This window comes from Saccostrea echinata, unplaced genomic scaffold, assembly GCF_033153115.1.
Source record: "Saccostrea echinata isolate AGI-Se365-2 ecotype Australia unplaced genomic scaffold, CSIRO_AGI_Sech_v1 ptg000001l, whole genome shotgun sequence".
Classification (NCBI taxonomy): domain Eukaryota; kingdom Metazoa; phylum Mollusca; class Bivalvia; order Ostreida; family Ostreidae; genus Saccostrea; species Saccostrea echinata.
The window spans coordinates 43,677,858-43,695,255 of record NW_026889750.1 but is presented as its reverse complement, the minus strand read 5'-3'; the positions used below and the strand labels follow the sequence as shown (position 1 = coordinate 43,695,255).

Below are 17,398 nucleotides of genomic sequence, written 5' to 3'. Positions count from 1 at the left end.
TTGATCCTATTGATTTGGTTGTGGTATTGATCCTATTGATTTGGTAGTGGTATTGATCCTATTGATTTGGTTGTGGTATTGATCCTATTGATGTGGTAATGGTATTGATCCTATTGATTTGGTAGTAGTATTGATCCTACTGATTTGGTAGTGGTATTGATCCTTTTGATTTGGTTGTGGTATTGATCCTATTGATTTGGCAGTGGTATTGATCCTTTTGATTTGGTGGTGGTATTGATCTTATTGATTTGGTAGTGATATTGAATCTATTGATTTGGTTGTGGTATTGATCCTATTGATTTGGCAGTAGTATTGATCCTTTTGATTTGGTGGTGGTATTGATCTTATTGATTTGGTAGTGGTATTGAATCTATTGATTTGGTTGTGGTATTGATCCTATTGATTTGGCAGTGGTATTGATCCTTTTGATTTGGTTGTGGTATTGATCCTATTGATTTGGTAGTGATATTGATCCTATTGATTTGGTAGTGGTATTGATCCAATTGATATGGTTGTGGTATTGATCCTATATATTGATTTGGTAGTGGTATTGATCCTTTTGATTTGGTTGTGGTATTGATCCTATATATTGATTTGGTAGTGGTATTGATCCTATTGATTTGGCAGTGGTATTGATCCTATTGATTTGGCAGTGGTATTGATCCTATTGATTTGGCAGTGGTATTGATCCTATTGATTTGGCAGTTGTATTGATCCTATTGATTTGGTAGTGGCATTGATCCTTTTGATTTGGTTGTGGTATTGATCCTATTGATTTGGTTGTGGTATTGTTCCTATTGATTTGGTAGTAGTATTGTTCCTATTGATTTTGGTTGTGGCATTAATCCTTTTCAAGGTAATAGTGGTATTTTTAAAATCCTTTTTGAGGGTGGCAGAGGATTGGATTATACCTATATAGTGTGTATTTACTTTGACCTTGTTGGAGGTGGGGGGGGGGTGCTAAAATAGGATTTGCCTGCTGCCCAATCTCATTCACTTTTTATGAACAAAATTATGTATAGATAAAAAAAAAATGCAAATCCTTTTCCAGTGGACTGAAATGTCGCACTCTCATTGGTTGAAACTTGGTGTAACGACGACTAATGATCCCCGTAGAATTATGATCGGGAAAATATAAATATATAATTGCATCATCATATGAGTTTAAAAAGCTTTTTAAAAGCTGTCTTAAAATCAATAGTCGTGGCGTCTCCACATGAGTGAAAAATTCTTGAGAGGGACGTTAAACAACAAATAAAATCAATACTTTCTTAGAGCATTTCAGGACATAAGAGCTGTTCTTGCATGTACTGCGCCATAAAATTAGCAAATAAAAGGTATAGTTTTTATTGCCTAATATGTAGAAGTAAGTGACGTAGAATAACTGGGGGGAAACACCGAAAAAGTTTTCCCGCGCAAATGTCAACATTGTTTAAACGCTGTCAAACAACCTGTTTTCAAAGTAAGTCAAGCAGAAATGCGTAATCTGTATATCTAAATCAGAGTTTTTGTAAGATCAACAGATTATTATTTTTTTTTATCGACAAGGCATCTTTGCACAATGAACTGCTGAACATCGACGTAAATAGCAAGAGCAATTTAAAATCAATCAATTATGCATCCGTCCCTTCCCTCCTCTCTCTCTGCACTCTTTATCTAACTTCTCAAATATTTAAAAAGTGCGATTCGGGTTCAGGAAGTATTATTTAAATTTTATCGTCTGTCACATCAAAGTCACAATCAAACATTCACATTAACATGAGAAGAGGCCTCCCTCCTGTGTGTCCTTCGCCGAAGTCTTTTGACAGAACGTGAACTCTTCCACGCCGCCTCAGAAATAAATTATTCCCAAATTGACACATACACAGCAATCGCTTAATTAAAAAAAAAATCATAGCTGCTTTGATGCATTGAGAAATAATGCTCGATGTATATCTTTAACTGTATAGATTAGATCCGCCATGTGATACAAAGAACAATAAAAGAACACCCCAATTAACCGCGCTAAAAGACGGGGTTAATTGTTAAATATTTCGACATCTTGTCTGGTTTCCTTGTACCCGACCGTCAGATCGATAGATCGACAAGTAAAGCCATCACTGGAGGAGTCGATACGACAGGAGCGCGGAGGCCGTGTATTCAAGCCGCTCAATTGATTGCGAAGGAAATATTTACTTAAGGAAAAGTTTTATAAACACCGATGACAAATACTGCCTTGGATTAGCAAATAGCAAGGAATTTAGCCTGGGGAACTTGAAATAGCCTCAGAACAGGGAATCTCGCCGCGAGCTTATCCCCTCTAGTACAGAAATAGCGGGGACACGATTTATAAAGCGGATTACCCAGCAGTTAACGAGGAAATACACCGTACAAGAGTACATTAGCGAAGCGACATCAGCAGGCACCTGACGAAAGACTTTCAGATCTATATATATTTACTTATATATATATATGTACTTATATTATTGTCATGTAGACATTACGGACATTAACAGATTAATTAAAGATCAAATCGTGTTAATTTGAGGGATGTGGCGGATTTGAAAGGCGGTGTATTTAGTTACATATAAATGCTACAAAGCAAATAATTAAAAGGATTAATATTTAAGCCGGTATAGACCTATTGGACAAGATCCGAGGATTATTTTCGTCGAATGTGGTGGATCTAAGAAACATGTCGGTGAATAACTGCAATATTCAAGCGCAACTGACCCCCTCCACCCGACTGCCGAGTATTAAGGAGGACCAAGAGAAAGTTCTTCAATCCAACTTCCGTAGTAATCGGAACCCTACAGACCTGGACCTTACACTCATAGCGGCAGAAGCGGGACTTTCCGAAGAAAACGTCAAGGTAACCTTAATTTATAAATGACAATTTTTTTAATTTCTTTCATGACTCATCGTCTGATAGAGCTGACAATATTGATTTGTCAAACTTACGAAGTCTAAATATGCAATACATGTCACACGTTTATCTATCATTAGGCATCACAGTAATTATGGCGTCTTTTCCGACTTTTTGGGATAGACGACCTGAAAAAATAGTTGTCCTTGTTTAATTAATCTATATAATAAACATACGTAATCTATAAACACGTGTTTGGTAGTCCACTTAAGTACCCAGTGTCCTATAAGTAGCTGTATTTTGGTTTTACATTGATAGATGACAAATATAATATACCTATCAATTATATATATAGTACTTGTATACCATGTGAACCACGTACTGCCAATATCGTTACGCAATAAATCTCTCATGTGCTTACACAAATATTACTGAGGTTCACATATTGAACTCTGCACTGATAAGAACTTTGAAATTGACAAATAAAAAAAATAGATAAAAAGACTAATACGTAAGTTCTACATACACTATCTTTGTGTACGTTGGGCGTGTTATATTCTATTTATACCGTCTGGAGGTCTATATATAAGTTGTCTCTCAATATAGGTATTGACTTTGCCATCAGTATTTGATATATATTGACCGTGACATTCGTTCTATACTACAACATTCTGTATGTGTGCAAGTACAGGTACAACTGGCTAGCTACCAAATCACAACCACTGACCTCACACGGCTTGTTAATATATAATTGACTTACACCATAATGCTAAAAATTTCTTTATAACACAAAGTAAATGAATGCATTGAAAACCGTGGTTTTATCTACAAACGTTGATCAAAGCCTAGTTCCGATAAGTTTATTGTTAAAGTCTATATAAAGCTCGGTTTCACACACAGTTTCTATTCTGCTTCAGTCTTGCGATACGTGGCTTTGCTAAGTACAAAAATATGCCCACTGACAAATTAAATACATGTATATCACAATTTGAACCATTGTTGTATTTAAAAAATGTGGATAATTCATTTATTTCTCGTTTCTCAGAAATAGAGAATATGTCAAAGGCCCGATAAATAATTTTGTCACAAAGGAACAACTTGATTAGTATTAAATAAATGGACAATTTTTCTGTCTTTTTTACCTTGAAATATGGTGATACTCAAATTCAAAAGTTCATTGAAACAATACAAATCGGGAGCATAGCAAACATGGACTTCTAAATAAACATCAGAGGTGGGATCAGGTGCCATGGAGAAATAGGCATCCCCTGTCGACCGGTCACATCCGCCGTGTGCTCATTGTCATGATCGGGCAAACGGAAAAATCCGTAGACAATTCAGTGTTTAAATAATGGCCTAACAATTGGTATGGAAAACGTCCGTCAGCATTCGACTTCATGATAAATTGTATTTGCTGACAAGGTCATTGTATCGACCATAGAACTTGCGAAATGATGACTTTAAACGAGAATGTTGATATCCTTGTTTCATCAACTTGTTTGTCAATAGCTTGCCTCATTTAGAAATTGTTCTTGCGTATTAAATCAACTGGGAGGTATAAATCCATATACAGGTGATAAAGGGTATATTGCTACATAAGTATGGGAAGTTGACGATAGACTAGTTAAAGTCATCACGTTTATCATAAAGTTTTGTTGTTAGGTTAACATTAACGTCTTTTTCTAGTAAAATATCAAAATAATATGAAACGGATGTGTCAGACTCTGTGGTATCTTTTATTTCAAGTTCACTGGGCTATACCAGAGAGATGTGATGCTGTAGTTTAACACTTCCCTGTGAAATAATAATCCGGTTTTTTTTCATAATGATTTCGTATTAATTGCCACACAAAACACCGGGAAGAAATATTTCTTTCGCACACGGAAAAAAACCCCGAAATTGTCCTTTTTCTAAAACGGAATTAATTTTTCTTTTCAACAAACGAGCACGTGTTATTTCACGAAGTGGTTAATCACTCTTCTGGCCATACTTTATTCTTGTATAAAAATTACATGAGAGCTTTACAATTCAAAAATCTAAAAATCACCTATACAAGGAGTTTGGGGTTGGGGTTGGTTACAAGAATAAGTATTAAAATTTGAAAGTTATCCGTGCTTTTATTTCTGTCTCTAGTAACATGAAGTTGGAGAGGTAAAATTTTACATACTAAACGTACAACACATTTCCCGCCCCTTTCCTGTTTAAATTCACACAAATCACCCGTAAATAACATGCGTTCGATGGTTTAGGGTAAAATGACACGGATTGATGGGCCACTAAATGTTAACTGAAATGAACACCGACATCTGATCATCTTAATGTTTATAGAACAAACAAGCTGATTGTCGATAAAATTGACAGAATTAACATTTCACGAATAGTGTCATTGACGTGTCACACCATAACAATACCCTTTTCCATCGTTTAATTTATTTATACACGAACCTCTCTGGGAAAAGAAACTCTAATTATTAAAAAACAAACAAACAAAAAACTTTTTTAAGATCTGACGACACGTTTCTCGACTATCCGATTTTACATCTCTTCGAAATATACCAAACAAAAATATTTATATTATTAGTCATCATCAGATGATTTCTAAATTGTTTTCAAAATGAATCAAAATATGGCTTAACAAAAAAAAAAAAACAAAACAACAACAACAACAACAACAACAACAAAATCAAACAATTGTGATATCGGCAATTCAAGGGATTTTCAGTAGTATCATAAAGGAAACATCGTCCTCTGTAATCTTGCATAAATGCCTGGTATTGTACCTAAAGTTTTGGTGAGGAAACCTTTTAAATTAGCAATACTTCAATCACAAATTCTTGGAAAGAATTATTCATTATTGAACAACGTATCGTCTGATTTTAAAAGTGTTTGCAGAAGTTAAAGAATTTCCTTAAATGCATTTTGAAAGCGAAGTAAATTAAACCAATTTTATGGGGTTTTTTCCCTTGTAAAACTGAAAGAATAAAAACACACACATTTTAATGCTTTTAATTTTCCCCTTTAGTTGTGGTATCAGCACCGTTTGGCGTGTTGGCGGCAACAGCAAGGACTACCCGCCAATTCTCGCTCCATCATGGACTGATGACGTTACACCACGCGGTGACAAGGACTTTCGTTTGGTGCTTCTGCTTCAGAGTGTGGCGGATTAACATTACATACGATATACAGAATTTTAAAGACTTAGATGCTACAGAAAAAAATTACAGCACGCATGGTTGCTGCCTATTGGTGATTCAACTCGTTATCACAAATCATTCTTTCATTCCAGTAATTTATGTGTTCCCTTTTCTTCATCATACCCCCCCCCCCCCTCCCCGCACGAGTCCCATTTACCAGGGACACCTATATACTAATAGTATATACGTCCCTGCATTTACTGATGTATTGACCCAGCTCAGTTAAATTTAGGACATTGCAAGAGCTGTGAAATATTCGCTGTTACGCAAGTAGTATTGTGTTGTTTGTGTCACTTTTTGAGAGATGTACATATTAAACTTGTTGAGAGATACTGCTTAATTTTGTGTATTGTTTTTTTTTTATCCAAAGATTACATCAAAATCTATGAGTAACTCATTTGGCTTAAGACAAAAGCTTATGTAGCGTATCAAAGACCTACATTTAACTTTAATGTTCTGACCTCCAAATAGTTTCATGTAGTTCATTTTTCTGTCTGTCACGTATGGCAAAATGCTCAAATACAGCTTAAATCAAGAAAAAAGTGTAACCTCCAAGGAGGAGTCTCTGATTTTGAGGTGGATCCCATTAAGGTTCATAAACCCCCTACTCACTCATATAAAATGTTGCTTTATCTTTTATGATTTTCCAAAAGAAATGTACAAACCATTGTATCATAGCCTGCAGGGCAAAATTGAAGGAAAAAGACATTTCAACTTGACAAATTTATAAAGGAATAATAGACATTTATGTCATTAAGAGTTATCTCTCTTATCAGAGTATCAGTGATCCTTAATAGAAGCAGACACTGACATTTTCCAGTCTTTAATAGAAGAACTTGAAGTAATCCAATTTTCATAAAATTTACTGAATATGTACATAAAATAAAACAGTAAAATTTAAATACTGTTTAAATACTAGTATCCATAAGATTTGCAGGCAGATTCAAAAGTTTATTGATGTGTGACTTTTAGATTCTGTGAACCGGTATGCTGTGTGCCACACAACAATGACAGAGATAACTCTAATTATACATCTCATCTGGATTGTAATTTCTATGTACCCTCTAGCAAGTAAATTATCTGACAAGATTTCACACCAAATACTGTGTAAAATCCCTGGGTTGTTTTCAAGGTGAGGGGATGGCATAAGAGTTGGTGACAGTTATTCTCTTGACAAAAAAATCTAAGTGGACTTTCCATAACAACTAGTGACCATCATTTTCTAAATTTAAATCTGTGGGAAATCACTGCAATAACATGCATTTATACAGAAGAATCACATAATTTTTTTAACAAATATTGCTTATTTAATCTCTGTCATTTGAAATTTCAGTTTACAAAATGAGCTGAAAATGAGCATGAATTAAGACCACAGTGTTGGATATAAATTAATTCAACATAATTTTAGCCAAATTTGAAAAATCTGTTCACATTGCATAAAAGTCAGATCACAAATCTAACCAATCCATAAATCTGTATTATCCAATGCTTTGGGTCTCCCTCATCATCCAATCATATGCCTCTTTCTTTCCTTGCCTCTTAAGTTCAGGTCCCACAATATCCCTACACATTGTATGGTAGTCATTTAACCAGCTTATCTGTCAAGGAAAAGTCAAAACATACCAAGTTGATTAACCAATTTTTGATGAAAGTGGTACTATTTTTAAATTTGAATCTCAACTCTACCAACAAGATAGATACTGAAATGTATTTATAGTGGCATAACCCAAATGGACTACACCTACTTATTTGGACAAAATACATATAGTGAACTCATGAAACACATATACTTAAATGGTAAATATATAACCAGAATATATGATAAGTTTATACAAATAGTAAGAGCAATTGAAATTTCAACATTTATTAACACAAATCAAAACATGAAATTACAATGTTCACAATCACTCAATAAGCTAAAAAATTTATACACAAATAATAATAAAAATCATACATCCATCTTGTTTTATACATGTACCACATAAATTTGGCCTTCTCGGGGGCTACTCACATATAAAGTCAAAACAAATTCCTGGGTTGACACCATCAGGAAATTGTTCCACTGTAACCATAGAAACCTGGGTTGACACCATCAGGTTGTGAGTAAGGGTACCCGGGTTGACACCATCGGGTTTTAATGAATGGAACCTGGGTTGACACCATCAGGTTTAAATTTTTTGAGATACCTGGGTTGACACCATCAGATTTACATGAAATGACCCGGGTTGACACCAGCGGGTAGCTATATGTATTTAATTAATTAAATAATGCAGAAAAATTTATCTGAATTGGGGGTAAACAGGCCAAAATGAATGAACATCATATTATAAGTGGATACATGTAAGTAAGTAAGGTACAACCCTGCATACAATTCCAAATGAGGATACATTGACCTACCCTTGGATTGCAACACAATTTTTCCAAAAATTACATGTATATTGATCAATAATAAATATGGGCAATGGGATGTACTCGATAGCTATAAGTTCAGTGTTTATAGTTTACATTATAACATAATATTGATAACAAAAAATAAATAAACGTTTCTGAAGATTTGTTTAAAGTAAATGTGGATGTAAAAGAGCCATCTTTGTTGAAGTTGTTTATGTGAGGCATATAGTCACAAAGTTTTGACATTGTGAAAATACTCGCTAAGATGTACACAGACAAGAATCAGTTTTACTGTGATATTGTGTAATATATCCTACCTCTTTCTCCGTTAATAAAGATGGTTCTATCATCTTCAGTTGCATGGGTACAAGGGTCAAAGGTTCAAATGTTAGGAATCCCTTGTTTCTGAAATTATGCTGAAAAAAAATCAAAATATGTAATAGGGTATGCTTATTTTCTTCATGATATTATAAACAATTCTAATGATTAATTGATGCCATGATAATCAATACCTTTGTCTCTGCTTTTACAACAAGAACAAGGTTTTCTATACGAACACCAAATTTTCCATCTTCATAATAACCAGGCTCTAAATAATTAAATCAAATTTCAAATCAACTTTTAAAAATGTTGACATTATTCTGTTTAACCACTTTAACAGACAAAAGTTAAACTGATCTAATGAAAAAACTAAGATAATAGTGATAAAAAAAAATGTGCATTAATAAATGCAATGTTAATGTTGATTCAGCATGTTTATATAGTTTACTGGTGGAGATTAACGGACACAGAGCTTACCGTCAGAGAGAATCATCCCAGCCTCCAGGGGAATCTCCGAGGCAGAAACTCGAGGACTTATTCCACAGGGGCCTAAAACAGAAGATTTCACAGATATATATTATAAAAAGCACATAAGAATAAACAAAAAAATACTGGCACCTTAACATACATGATACCTTAAAATGCTCATAATCAATTTCACCATTACATTTTTGAATGTAATACAGGTATCAGAGTTTTTTAATTAAGTGGTAAAACGAGTAAATGTTGCATAAACCAATCATTTACTGACAAGCAGTACATGTAACTCAGTTTCTTTTGCTTTTAGTGACAAATAACAAATGTGTCAATGTTTACCTTCATGAACATTGAGGAAGGCCCCCACTCCGTGCCCCGTTCCATGAGCATAATCCAAACCCACTTCCCATAACGCTGTTCTGGCCAAGGTATCTAACATGTGACCTGTTATAATCATTGATTTTGAAAAGTATTAAAAATATGGAAATTCAAAGAGGAGAAAATAAGTATTGACAATTCAAATTACTTCCTTATTCATCTCCTTATCAAAATACTTGTATTTTTAGGAAATACTGAACTTGTTAAAACTTGTATCTTTTTTAAATTATTTTTTAATTATTATGATGCATTTTTACTTTACCAATCTAACAATACACCTTTAGACTAGAAGTCTCTAATGAGACTGTAGCTCTACTGGTGTGTACTTTGTATATCTTAGTCAAGTCTCCTTGTGTACCAAGTCTTATTAAAATAAGACTGAAAGGAGGAGTAGCGATTTGCAAGAATTCCACAGAAATTTCTTAATTTTGGTAACCACTAAAGCACCGTTTGTCAAAAACTTATTCACAAATCTGTGTACTTGTGCAACAAGTCTTCTTGAAATTGAACCAAAAATGTAGGAGGAATAGCGTTTTGAAAGAATTTCACAGAAATTTCTATTTTTAGTAACCATGGCAAAACCGTTTGTTGAAATCAAAAACTGATAAGCAGAATTATGCATCTTAGTATAGTGTACTTGTGAACCTTATTGAAATTGGACAAAAACTAAAGGAATAGCACTTAGAAAAATTGTTTACAGATATATGGATGAAAGACACCTTACTATTGCATAAGCTTTTCTGGTCTCTGACCAGTAAAGCTAAAACTGAGCAGCATGTATATTGAAATATCTTTTAATTAAAATAATTCTACCTTTTGTTTCATTGGGAAAGATAATGGATGATAAACCAATGTGTCCTTTTAAAACTCTAGTGTAACATTCCTATAGATACAATGTAATGAAACATTTGTAAAACTAACTATTATTTCAACAAATGGCAGTATCAAGTTATTAATAAGTTACCAGTAAAAAGTACAAAATAATTCAGGAAATAGCAAAGAAATTAAGGATAAAACACAAAGAACATAAACGAAGTATATATAATTACCTTTTCATGACTGGATGGAACTCCAAAATGAATTGTCCTTGTGACATCTGTAGTACCATCTCTAGCATAACAGTTATCAGCAATGAAACTTTTAAAAATTCTAAACTGCACAACAAGGCTAAATATTTACTTTTGTTACACTTGTTTTACTAAGTGGACTATGAAATGGATTTGCATGCCAGCCATACTCGGGATGTTGCATAAAAAGTGATTAAAAAGGGACAAGCTTTTGATGATGAATGGACAAAATTTAGGAACCCTTTGGGGTCAACGTGGAATATTCATATTGTAACTTAAAATTACTCTATACTACATGAATAACTGAGTACAATAACTGAGTACTAACTTGTACTGAGCCCCTGAGTCACAAAGGAAAATACTGTCTGAGCTGAGGACTGTGTCAGACTCCTCTGTAGGTCTGAAAAACAACAAAGGTATTCACCGAAACATCAGAGATAAAATTACCTCACTGTATTAAGCTATATTAAGGTCAGGACTTACTTATAGTGTATGATGGCAGCGTTTGGACCTGTACTAGATATAGTAGCAAAACTCAAACTCACAAAGTCATCTTGTTCCCTTAAAAGAGCAAGGTGAATATTTTTCATTAAATAAAGACAAATCTGTGAATACTGTGAAAATATGCATTGAACAGTACTATAAAATTGATTGAAAGATCCTCAATTAATATAATTAATATTCATAATATGTACATATATTTATAATTTGTAATCAATTTGTATAAACAAATTTATGTAGAGCCACTGCTATTACAATATACACTGAGATATTTAAATAAAGTTCTGAGAAAATATATTTCGTTGATGAGAATTCTTACTGTTTAATTTCCTCTAGTTTATCTGCAGCAGACACCTCAGTCACTGATCCTGTGTGAATCTGGTACCAAAAAAAAATATAAAAAAGCTTTACAAAATGTATGATAAGCAGGCTTTGAGCCTGTTTAATTAGACAAGAGGGGAAATCTGGTACAAAGAACAGTTGTGAACAAATATGCATGAGGACTTTCCTATTCAATATATTTTATGATGTACACTGCTTATATAAATCATACAAGTATCTGGATAGAATACTATTAAATACCCTATAAAATGCATTATTTTTCATATTAAATATGTGCTTGATACTACTGACAATTACAAAAATTTATTCAATGTTTGATTATCACCTGTTTCTCCAACCAAGAAAATAACTCACAAAGTGTGACAGCATCTTTTATCTGTAATGTACATATTTCTGTTAATGGTAAAATGTCAAGAGATCACTTCTCTATAAAATCAAGTGGTTATCGTAATAACTTATAAAAATATGAGAAAATGCAATAAATTGTACCTGCAGTTGTCTTTAAGTGTGTATTTTACATCAAACAGATGGGGGAAAAAAGAAATATTGCTAAGACCCCATATTTAAACATAATCTATCACAGTAATGAACTATATTCAATATCCATGTACATGTATAACATACGTGGGCAGTTCTCATTCCCTGGATTTCTGTGGCATTCTTCACTGCCTTCATTACAGCAACTGGAGATGTCTGGGCAAACAAACGACTCTGCAATCAAGAAGGGTGGAATAATGTAACTAGAAATGAATAATGTAACTAGAAATGAAAAAGTTCCTATCTCTGTAAACTCGGTCCGATTGGAAAACATCTCCACAACACTGAATCACATTACCAGTAAAATCTTTGTTCTATTATTTCACGTCATAGAAAAAGTAAAACCAAGTTAGATGGAATCTTTTCCCTTTTTTTCTTACTTTATCAACACAGTGTGTCAGAGCTACACTAGATTTGGGACTGATCTGAAAAAAAGAAAGAAAGATGAAAACTCACATGGATTCTATGAATATCAAAAATATATCAAAATTGAAAAAATATTTTTAAGATTTCAAATCAATGCATGTACATGAATTACATGTATAACAAAATTCCTTGGTCTAAAATTATAACCTTAACATAAATTAAAATTGTGTCCTTGTCCTTACCCAGAATTTACCCTCAACCTGGTCGACAAGAGTTTTGATGACCTCCCCGACCTTGTCATAAGGCATGATCTGTAAGACACTACTGGGTCCGTTCAGCTGCAAATGATGCCTGATTTCAGTGTCTAGCTTTTGTTCATCTATAAATAAACTGCAATTCAAATAAAAAGAAGTTAACATTTTAAATTAATTGCCAAATAGAAGAAGACACATTTCTGGTCTTTTAATCCTGTCAAAACAATAGTATGAAAAGTTTGAAACAGAGATTCTGTTTAGGTGGAAAAATAAATAGTGGTGTATATATTCACTATATTCAAGGTGTTAATAAATCAGTTTATTTAAGAAACAGTAAATAAGTTTTCAAAAAAGTACAGTTTTTGTTTTAAAATTTGAGTTCAGGCTACTGGTAGATATATATTACAGTCATTCATTATTTACAAGTGGTACTTGAGTTGTCATTTATCGGTAATTATTTTAATTACCATGTTTTTCTTAAATTTAGATTAGCAGGAATCATCTAACAGCTGTTTAAATAGCAGGCGCTACTTGTGTTCAATCAAGACATAAGGGTCTTCAGTTTAGATTACCCGTATGTAATGATTATAAATGCAGTGTTGATATCATTGATATTTTGTGTAACTCAAGATTTTTTATTTCCTCCCCCCCCCCAAACTTGAAAAGCCTATAGCAAAACATGGACTTATATGGGAGTGGGGGTTTCATTTTGTAAGCTCAGTGCTCACAGTACCTCTAGTTTAAATTTCATTCATTCAAATAACTTCATTTATTACAAATTTAAATATCAAAATGTAGAATTTTTTCTGAAATTTCATTTGCAGCAGAAACCATAAGTTAAATTTTCTGCAAATCAGGGGAAATTCTGAAGTGGGGGGTTGAAATTAATTTTTGCATACATCACCCATTAAAACCTTAGTCAAATTAGTATGATGAGTGACCAGATGTACTAAGCACTTAATACTTAAACCCTGTGAGTATATTTCATGTAGTCAATTTATCTCTCTGACGAACCCTAAAATTTCTTTGAGTGATACGTTTACCGGATAATACCAATTTGTCATTCTTTCTATACAATGTAATAATACATGCAAAGGGAGATGGGAGATTTTACTTCATACAAATTCTGAGAATTTATCCAACCGCAATCGTGTCAGAAAAGAGGAAAATGTGAAAATTACAACCATTGGAATTAATCTCCCATACAGTATTCATATTTATGTTAATTAACATAAAATGTAAATAAACAGATATTGAATTTTAAATAGATGTATACACCAAATATCTCTCTATATAAATATATACTTAAAATAGAGATTTTTTACACTTTTAAGAACATACAATATGTTTTCCAAGGTAACAACAGCATAGGCAAAGAAGACTGGATTGTACTCAATGTCTGATCCCCGAAGGTTAAACAAATCTATGGAAAGACAAACAGACTGTAAAATAGCTCAATATTTATTATGTAATAAAGGTCCTTTTTATAGAAATTAAAAAAGACTTATTTCTTGCATTATTTATGTAATAGATTTCTTTATATCAATGCAATCTGAAAACTGTTGTTACTGATACAATGTACATTACAGTCTATACATTTACAAACATTGAAAATTACTTGCATGCTATTTCATCCAGAGCTGAGATAACCAAAACTCCACATTTTTTGGCCAGCATTTTTTCTCGTACTTTTTGAATTTTCTCTGGCCAGCTCATACCTAGAACACATATAAGTAAGAAATGCCATATGGTTAATGGAACCTACAGGTAAAGCCCGGAAGAATCAGAACCAGCTGCTATCTATGTAAAGTACAGATATCCATCATTTGTCCATTATTTCTCTTAAAATGGACATTTATTGAGGACAAAGTATTTAAAACCTCTTACCTGTGTATTTTTCTGAGAGTGTCAGGAGTGGATTCATTGGGGGTGGGGGTTGGTCCTCCCAGACTAGATCAATCAGATTATAAGGGACTGCTATGATACTGTGACCAGTTGACTGGAGACTTTTTTTCAATGGTTTCCAAGTCTCTGCAAAAAAATTATCTCTGATTCAAATCAACAGGTATTTTTATTGAATTTGTGAAATATTACTAGATGGAAATCAGGTAATTAACTGTGGGATCATTATATTCCAAGGAGGTTCAATTTTCATAGTGGAAATTTATTCCATAAAATCATGCCCCTCAAATCTATAAATTAAAAGCAATGTACAAAAATTGGCCCTCAGGAATTAAAAGTATTCCACAGTATAATCAATATGTTTATTTTTTTACCTGCAGAAATCAGACAGGGGTCCACACCTACTGCTCCGCCCACAGGTAATTCCTATAAATAGACATTACATAATGACAAGTTCTGGACTGATTCTCCAACATAATATATAAAGAGATGTTATTATTCTTAAATAATTTCTTTACTACAAGTATCAGTTTCCATTATTTCTGTTGTCCAAATTTCTGATTTCATAGACTCAGATTTGAAGCCTACCTTTGCAAGCCAGTCTGCCTGTGTGGGAGTATTGGGTTGTCCTAAATGTTAACCAAATCAATACAGAGTCAGTGTATGGGAGAGATAGAATCTAAATACACACAGATAAAATATAACAAAAACTGTTAAATTTTACCATCTTTCATCAGAATCCAGTTTTCGTCCAGTTGTTTTTCTGCCTGTAAGAAGTACCTGCCATCTGTCCAAAGGGCTGCCTTTTCTGTCGTAATCACTGCTGTCCCTATAACAAAGATTTGAAATGTTTTTGTCCATTATTCAGAGCAAAGAGATAAATGATCTTTTATATGAGTGTGTTTATCAAGCAAAAGCATTATGATTTATAATTCAAGAACTTTGTTCTATGAATGTAAAAATGAAAATAATAATTTTACGAGTATTTTTACACAGATCAGACGATAGCATTTTGTTATGTCAGTGCTAAATGACTTGCAATTTAAGATTTTTTTATTTGTAAAATAAAAAAGTGGTGAAAAGTAAAAGAAAATTTACTATGAAACTTTTTAAAAAGTATTTTTGAATACAAACCAGCTGATCCTGTGAATCCTGAGATGAAAGCTCTTCTACAGTCACAGGGAGCTATATACTCACTCTGTAAGTAATAAACTGCTCAGTAAAGAAGATGACCATTATCTGAAGTAATTCTATTAGTGGTCAACATAGGTTGCCAGTTGCAGTTAGAACTGAAAATGAGTTGGAAGTGTAAAATAGTTAAATTTCAATCTTTATTCCCCAAATGACTTCTTCCCATAGAACTTATACCTGCTCCCATTAATTTCATTCATAAATGTCTACTTTCTAAAGGACTTTATCCCCCACCTTCTAAATCTCCTTACTGTCCCCATCCCCTCAATTAACTTGTTCTCTATCAATCAGATACTAGTATTTTTATGGGAATAGTACCACTTCTATTAATGAGACTTAAAAAGATCACAGAGCTGAGCAAATTAAAGTTGAATAATTGATCAAGATTTTTTCTTTGAGAAATTTGATAACTTTATTCTGATTTTTAAAAACTTGCAATATTTTTATGCCCATGTAATCAAAGATTCGGGGGCATATAGTTTTTGCTCTGTTTGTCTGCAAAAACTTAAACTTAACTTTTGATTAGTTGGAGCTATGGCTTTCATATTTCACTTGTGTATTCCTTGTGACAAGACCTTTCTTTGGGTACCAACATTTTGACCTCCTGACCTTGACCTTGGAATTTGATCCACTTTTGCAAAATTTTACCCAACTTTAACTTTGGCCATAACTTTTGAATGGTTGAAACTAGGGCTTTCATATTTTACCTGTGTATTCCTTGGATTACAACAGTTTTGAACTTTTCTCCATGATCTTGGATTTTGACCTACTTTTGAAAAACTTAAACCCCAGTCATTACTATTGAACCTTGGTCCTACGGTTTTTATATTTTATAGGTGTATTCCTCGTGACAAGATCTTTCTCTGGGTACCAACAATTTTGATCTCTTGACCTTGGAGTTTGACTTGCATTTGAGAAACTTTAACAATTTCATTTTAACCCATTGTATAATAATCCCCAGAATCACACTCATTTACACTTTCAGAGGAAATGCATTTCTCTGAAAGTGTAAATGAGTGCGATTCTTGGGAGGGGGAACTCCATGTAATTTTGAGTTGGATACCTTGTGTTATTATTATACTATGGGTTAAAAAATTTATTACTGAAACAAGTGCCTGTGGTTTTTACGGGTTGGTTTGAACCCGGTATGATCTCACCTGGTGTGAATCTCCTGAAGGCACGATGTAAGCCTGAATGCTTTCTGGGACATACTTCCTGTTACACATAAGTGTCCTCAGTTTCTTCAGCAGTGGTCCTGTTCTATTGTGTGCCAAAGGCATTGTGCATATATTTGTCTACTTAAACTTAAATAAAGACAGAAAAATATGCATATACAGATATGCCAGAAAATTTCTCTTAGATAGATTATCCAAAAAAGTTTTTTTTTTTTTTACATTTGGATGCCACTGTATATCACCAGTTTTGTCACAAGTCTGTTGCTTTCACTAGTATAGTTTCAGTTCAGTTCAAGAGTTTTCGAGTCAACTCGGGAAAAAATATTTGAAATCATTAGAGGAGTTCGATCCCGATCTAATAGCTGTATATATATGTGTTTGTCACCGTTTTTATTTTTAGTCTCGCACCTAAACTTTCCACTTTTTATTTCGAAAAGAAGATTTCTATGATCAGGGA

The 17,398-nt window shown here is 33.3% G+C and overlaps 3 protein-coding genes and 1 long non-coding RNA gene across 4 annotated transcripts in view; 2 read left to right on the top strand and 2 right to left on the bottom strand.

Moving 5' to 3' along the window:
• The window catches only part of LOC133192248 (uncharacterized), a 117,622-nt gene that overhangs the window by 1,954 nt on the left and 98,270 nt on the right, over positions 1–17,398 (top strand). The gene's annotated exons all lie outside the window — the stretch shown is intronic.
• Positions 1–17,398, bottom strand: part of LOC133192211 (phospholipid scramblase 1-like) — an 89,701-nt gene that overhangs the window by 40,711 nt on the left and 31,592 nt on the right. The gene's annotated exons all lie outside the window — the stretch shown is intronic.
• Positions 2,055–6,371, top strand: LOC133179824 (homeodomain-only protein-like). Its single transcript, XM_061314506.1, has 2 exons — positions 2,055–2,851; positions 5,868–6,371. Exons 1-2 carry the CDS (start codon positions 2,675–2,677, stop codon positions 5,943–5,945), a joined length of 255 nt encoding a protein of 84 aa, XP_061170490.1. The 5' UTR covers positions 2,055–2,674; the 3' UTR covers positions 5,946–6,371.
• Positions 7,355–17,224, bottom strand: LOC133179816 (xaa-Pro aminopeptidase 1-like). The gene is made up of 22 exons (XM_061314494.1): positions 16,924–17,224; positions 15,710–15,773; positions 15,300–15,404; positions 15,164–15,204; positions 14,950–15,001; positions 14,561–14,704; positions 14,296–14,391; positions 14,015–14,096; positions 12,662–12,809; positions 12,434–12,478; positions 12,141–12,227; positions 11,842–11,892; positions 11,494–11,552; positions 11,157–11,234; positions 11,002–11,073; positions 10,656–10,716; positions 10,420–10,489; positions 9,568–9,672; positions 9,229–9,300; positions 8,943–9,019; positions 8,748–8,846; positions 7,355–7,637 (listed from the first exon to the last, which is right to left on the bottom strand). The coding sequence occupies exons 1-22, from the start codon at positions 17,044–17,046 to the stop codon at positions 7,518–7,520; spliced, it is 1,851 nt and encodes a 616-aa protein (XP_061170478.1). The 5' UTR covers positions 17,047–17,224; the 3' UTR covers positions 7,355–7,517.

Excerpts from the sequence above, each read along its gene's own strand:
- LOC133179824 (XM_061314506.1), top strand. The coding sequence starts at position 2,675 with ATGTCGGTGAATAACTGCAATATTCAAGCGCAACTGACCCCCTCCACC. Across the intron at positions 2,852-5,867 it reads TTTCCGAAGAAAACGTCAAG|TTGTGGTATCAGCACCGTTT; the intron begins GTAACCTTAATT and ends TTTCCCCTTTAG.
- LOC133179816 (XM_061314494.1), bottom strand. The coding sequence starts at position 17,046 with ATGCCTTTGGCACACAATAGAACAGGACCACTGCTGAAGAAACTGAGG. Across the intron at positions 12,228-12,433 it reads TGACACACTGTGTTGATAAA|AGTCGTTTGTTTGCCCAGAC; the intron begins GTAAGAAAAAAA and ends TCTTGATTGCAG. Across the intron at positions 11,074-11,156 it reads GCTGCCATCATACACTATAA|ACCTACAGAGGAGTCTGACA; the intron begins GTAAGTCCTGAC and ends GTTGTTTTTCAG.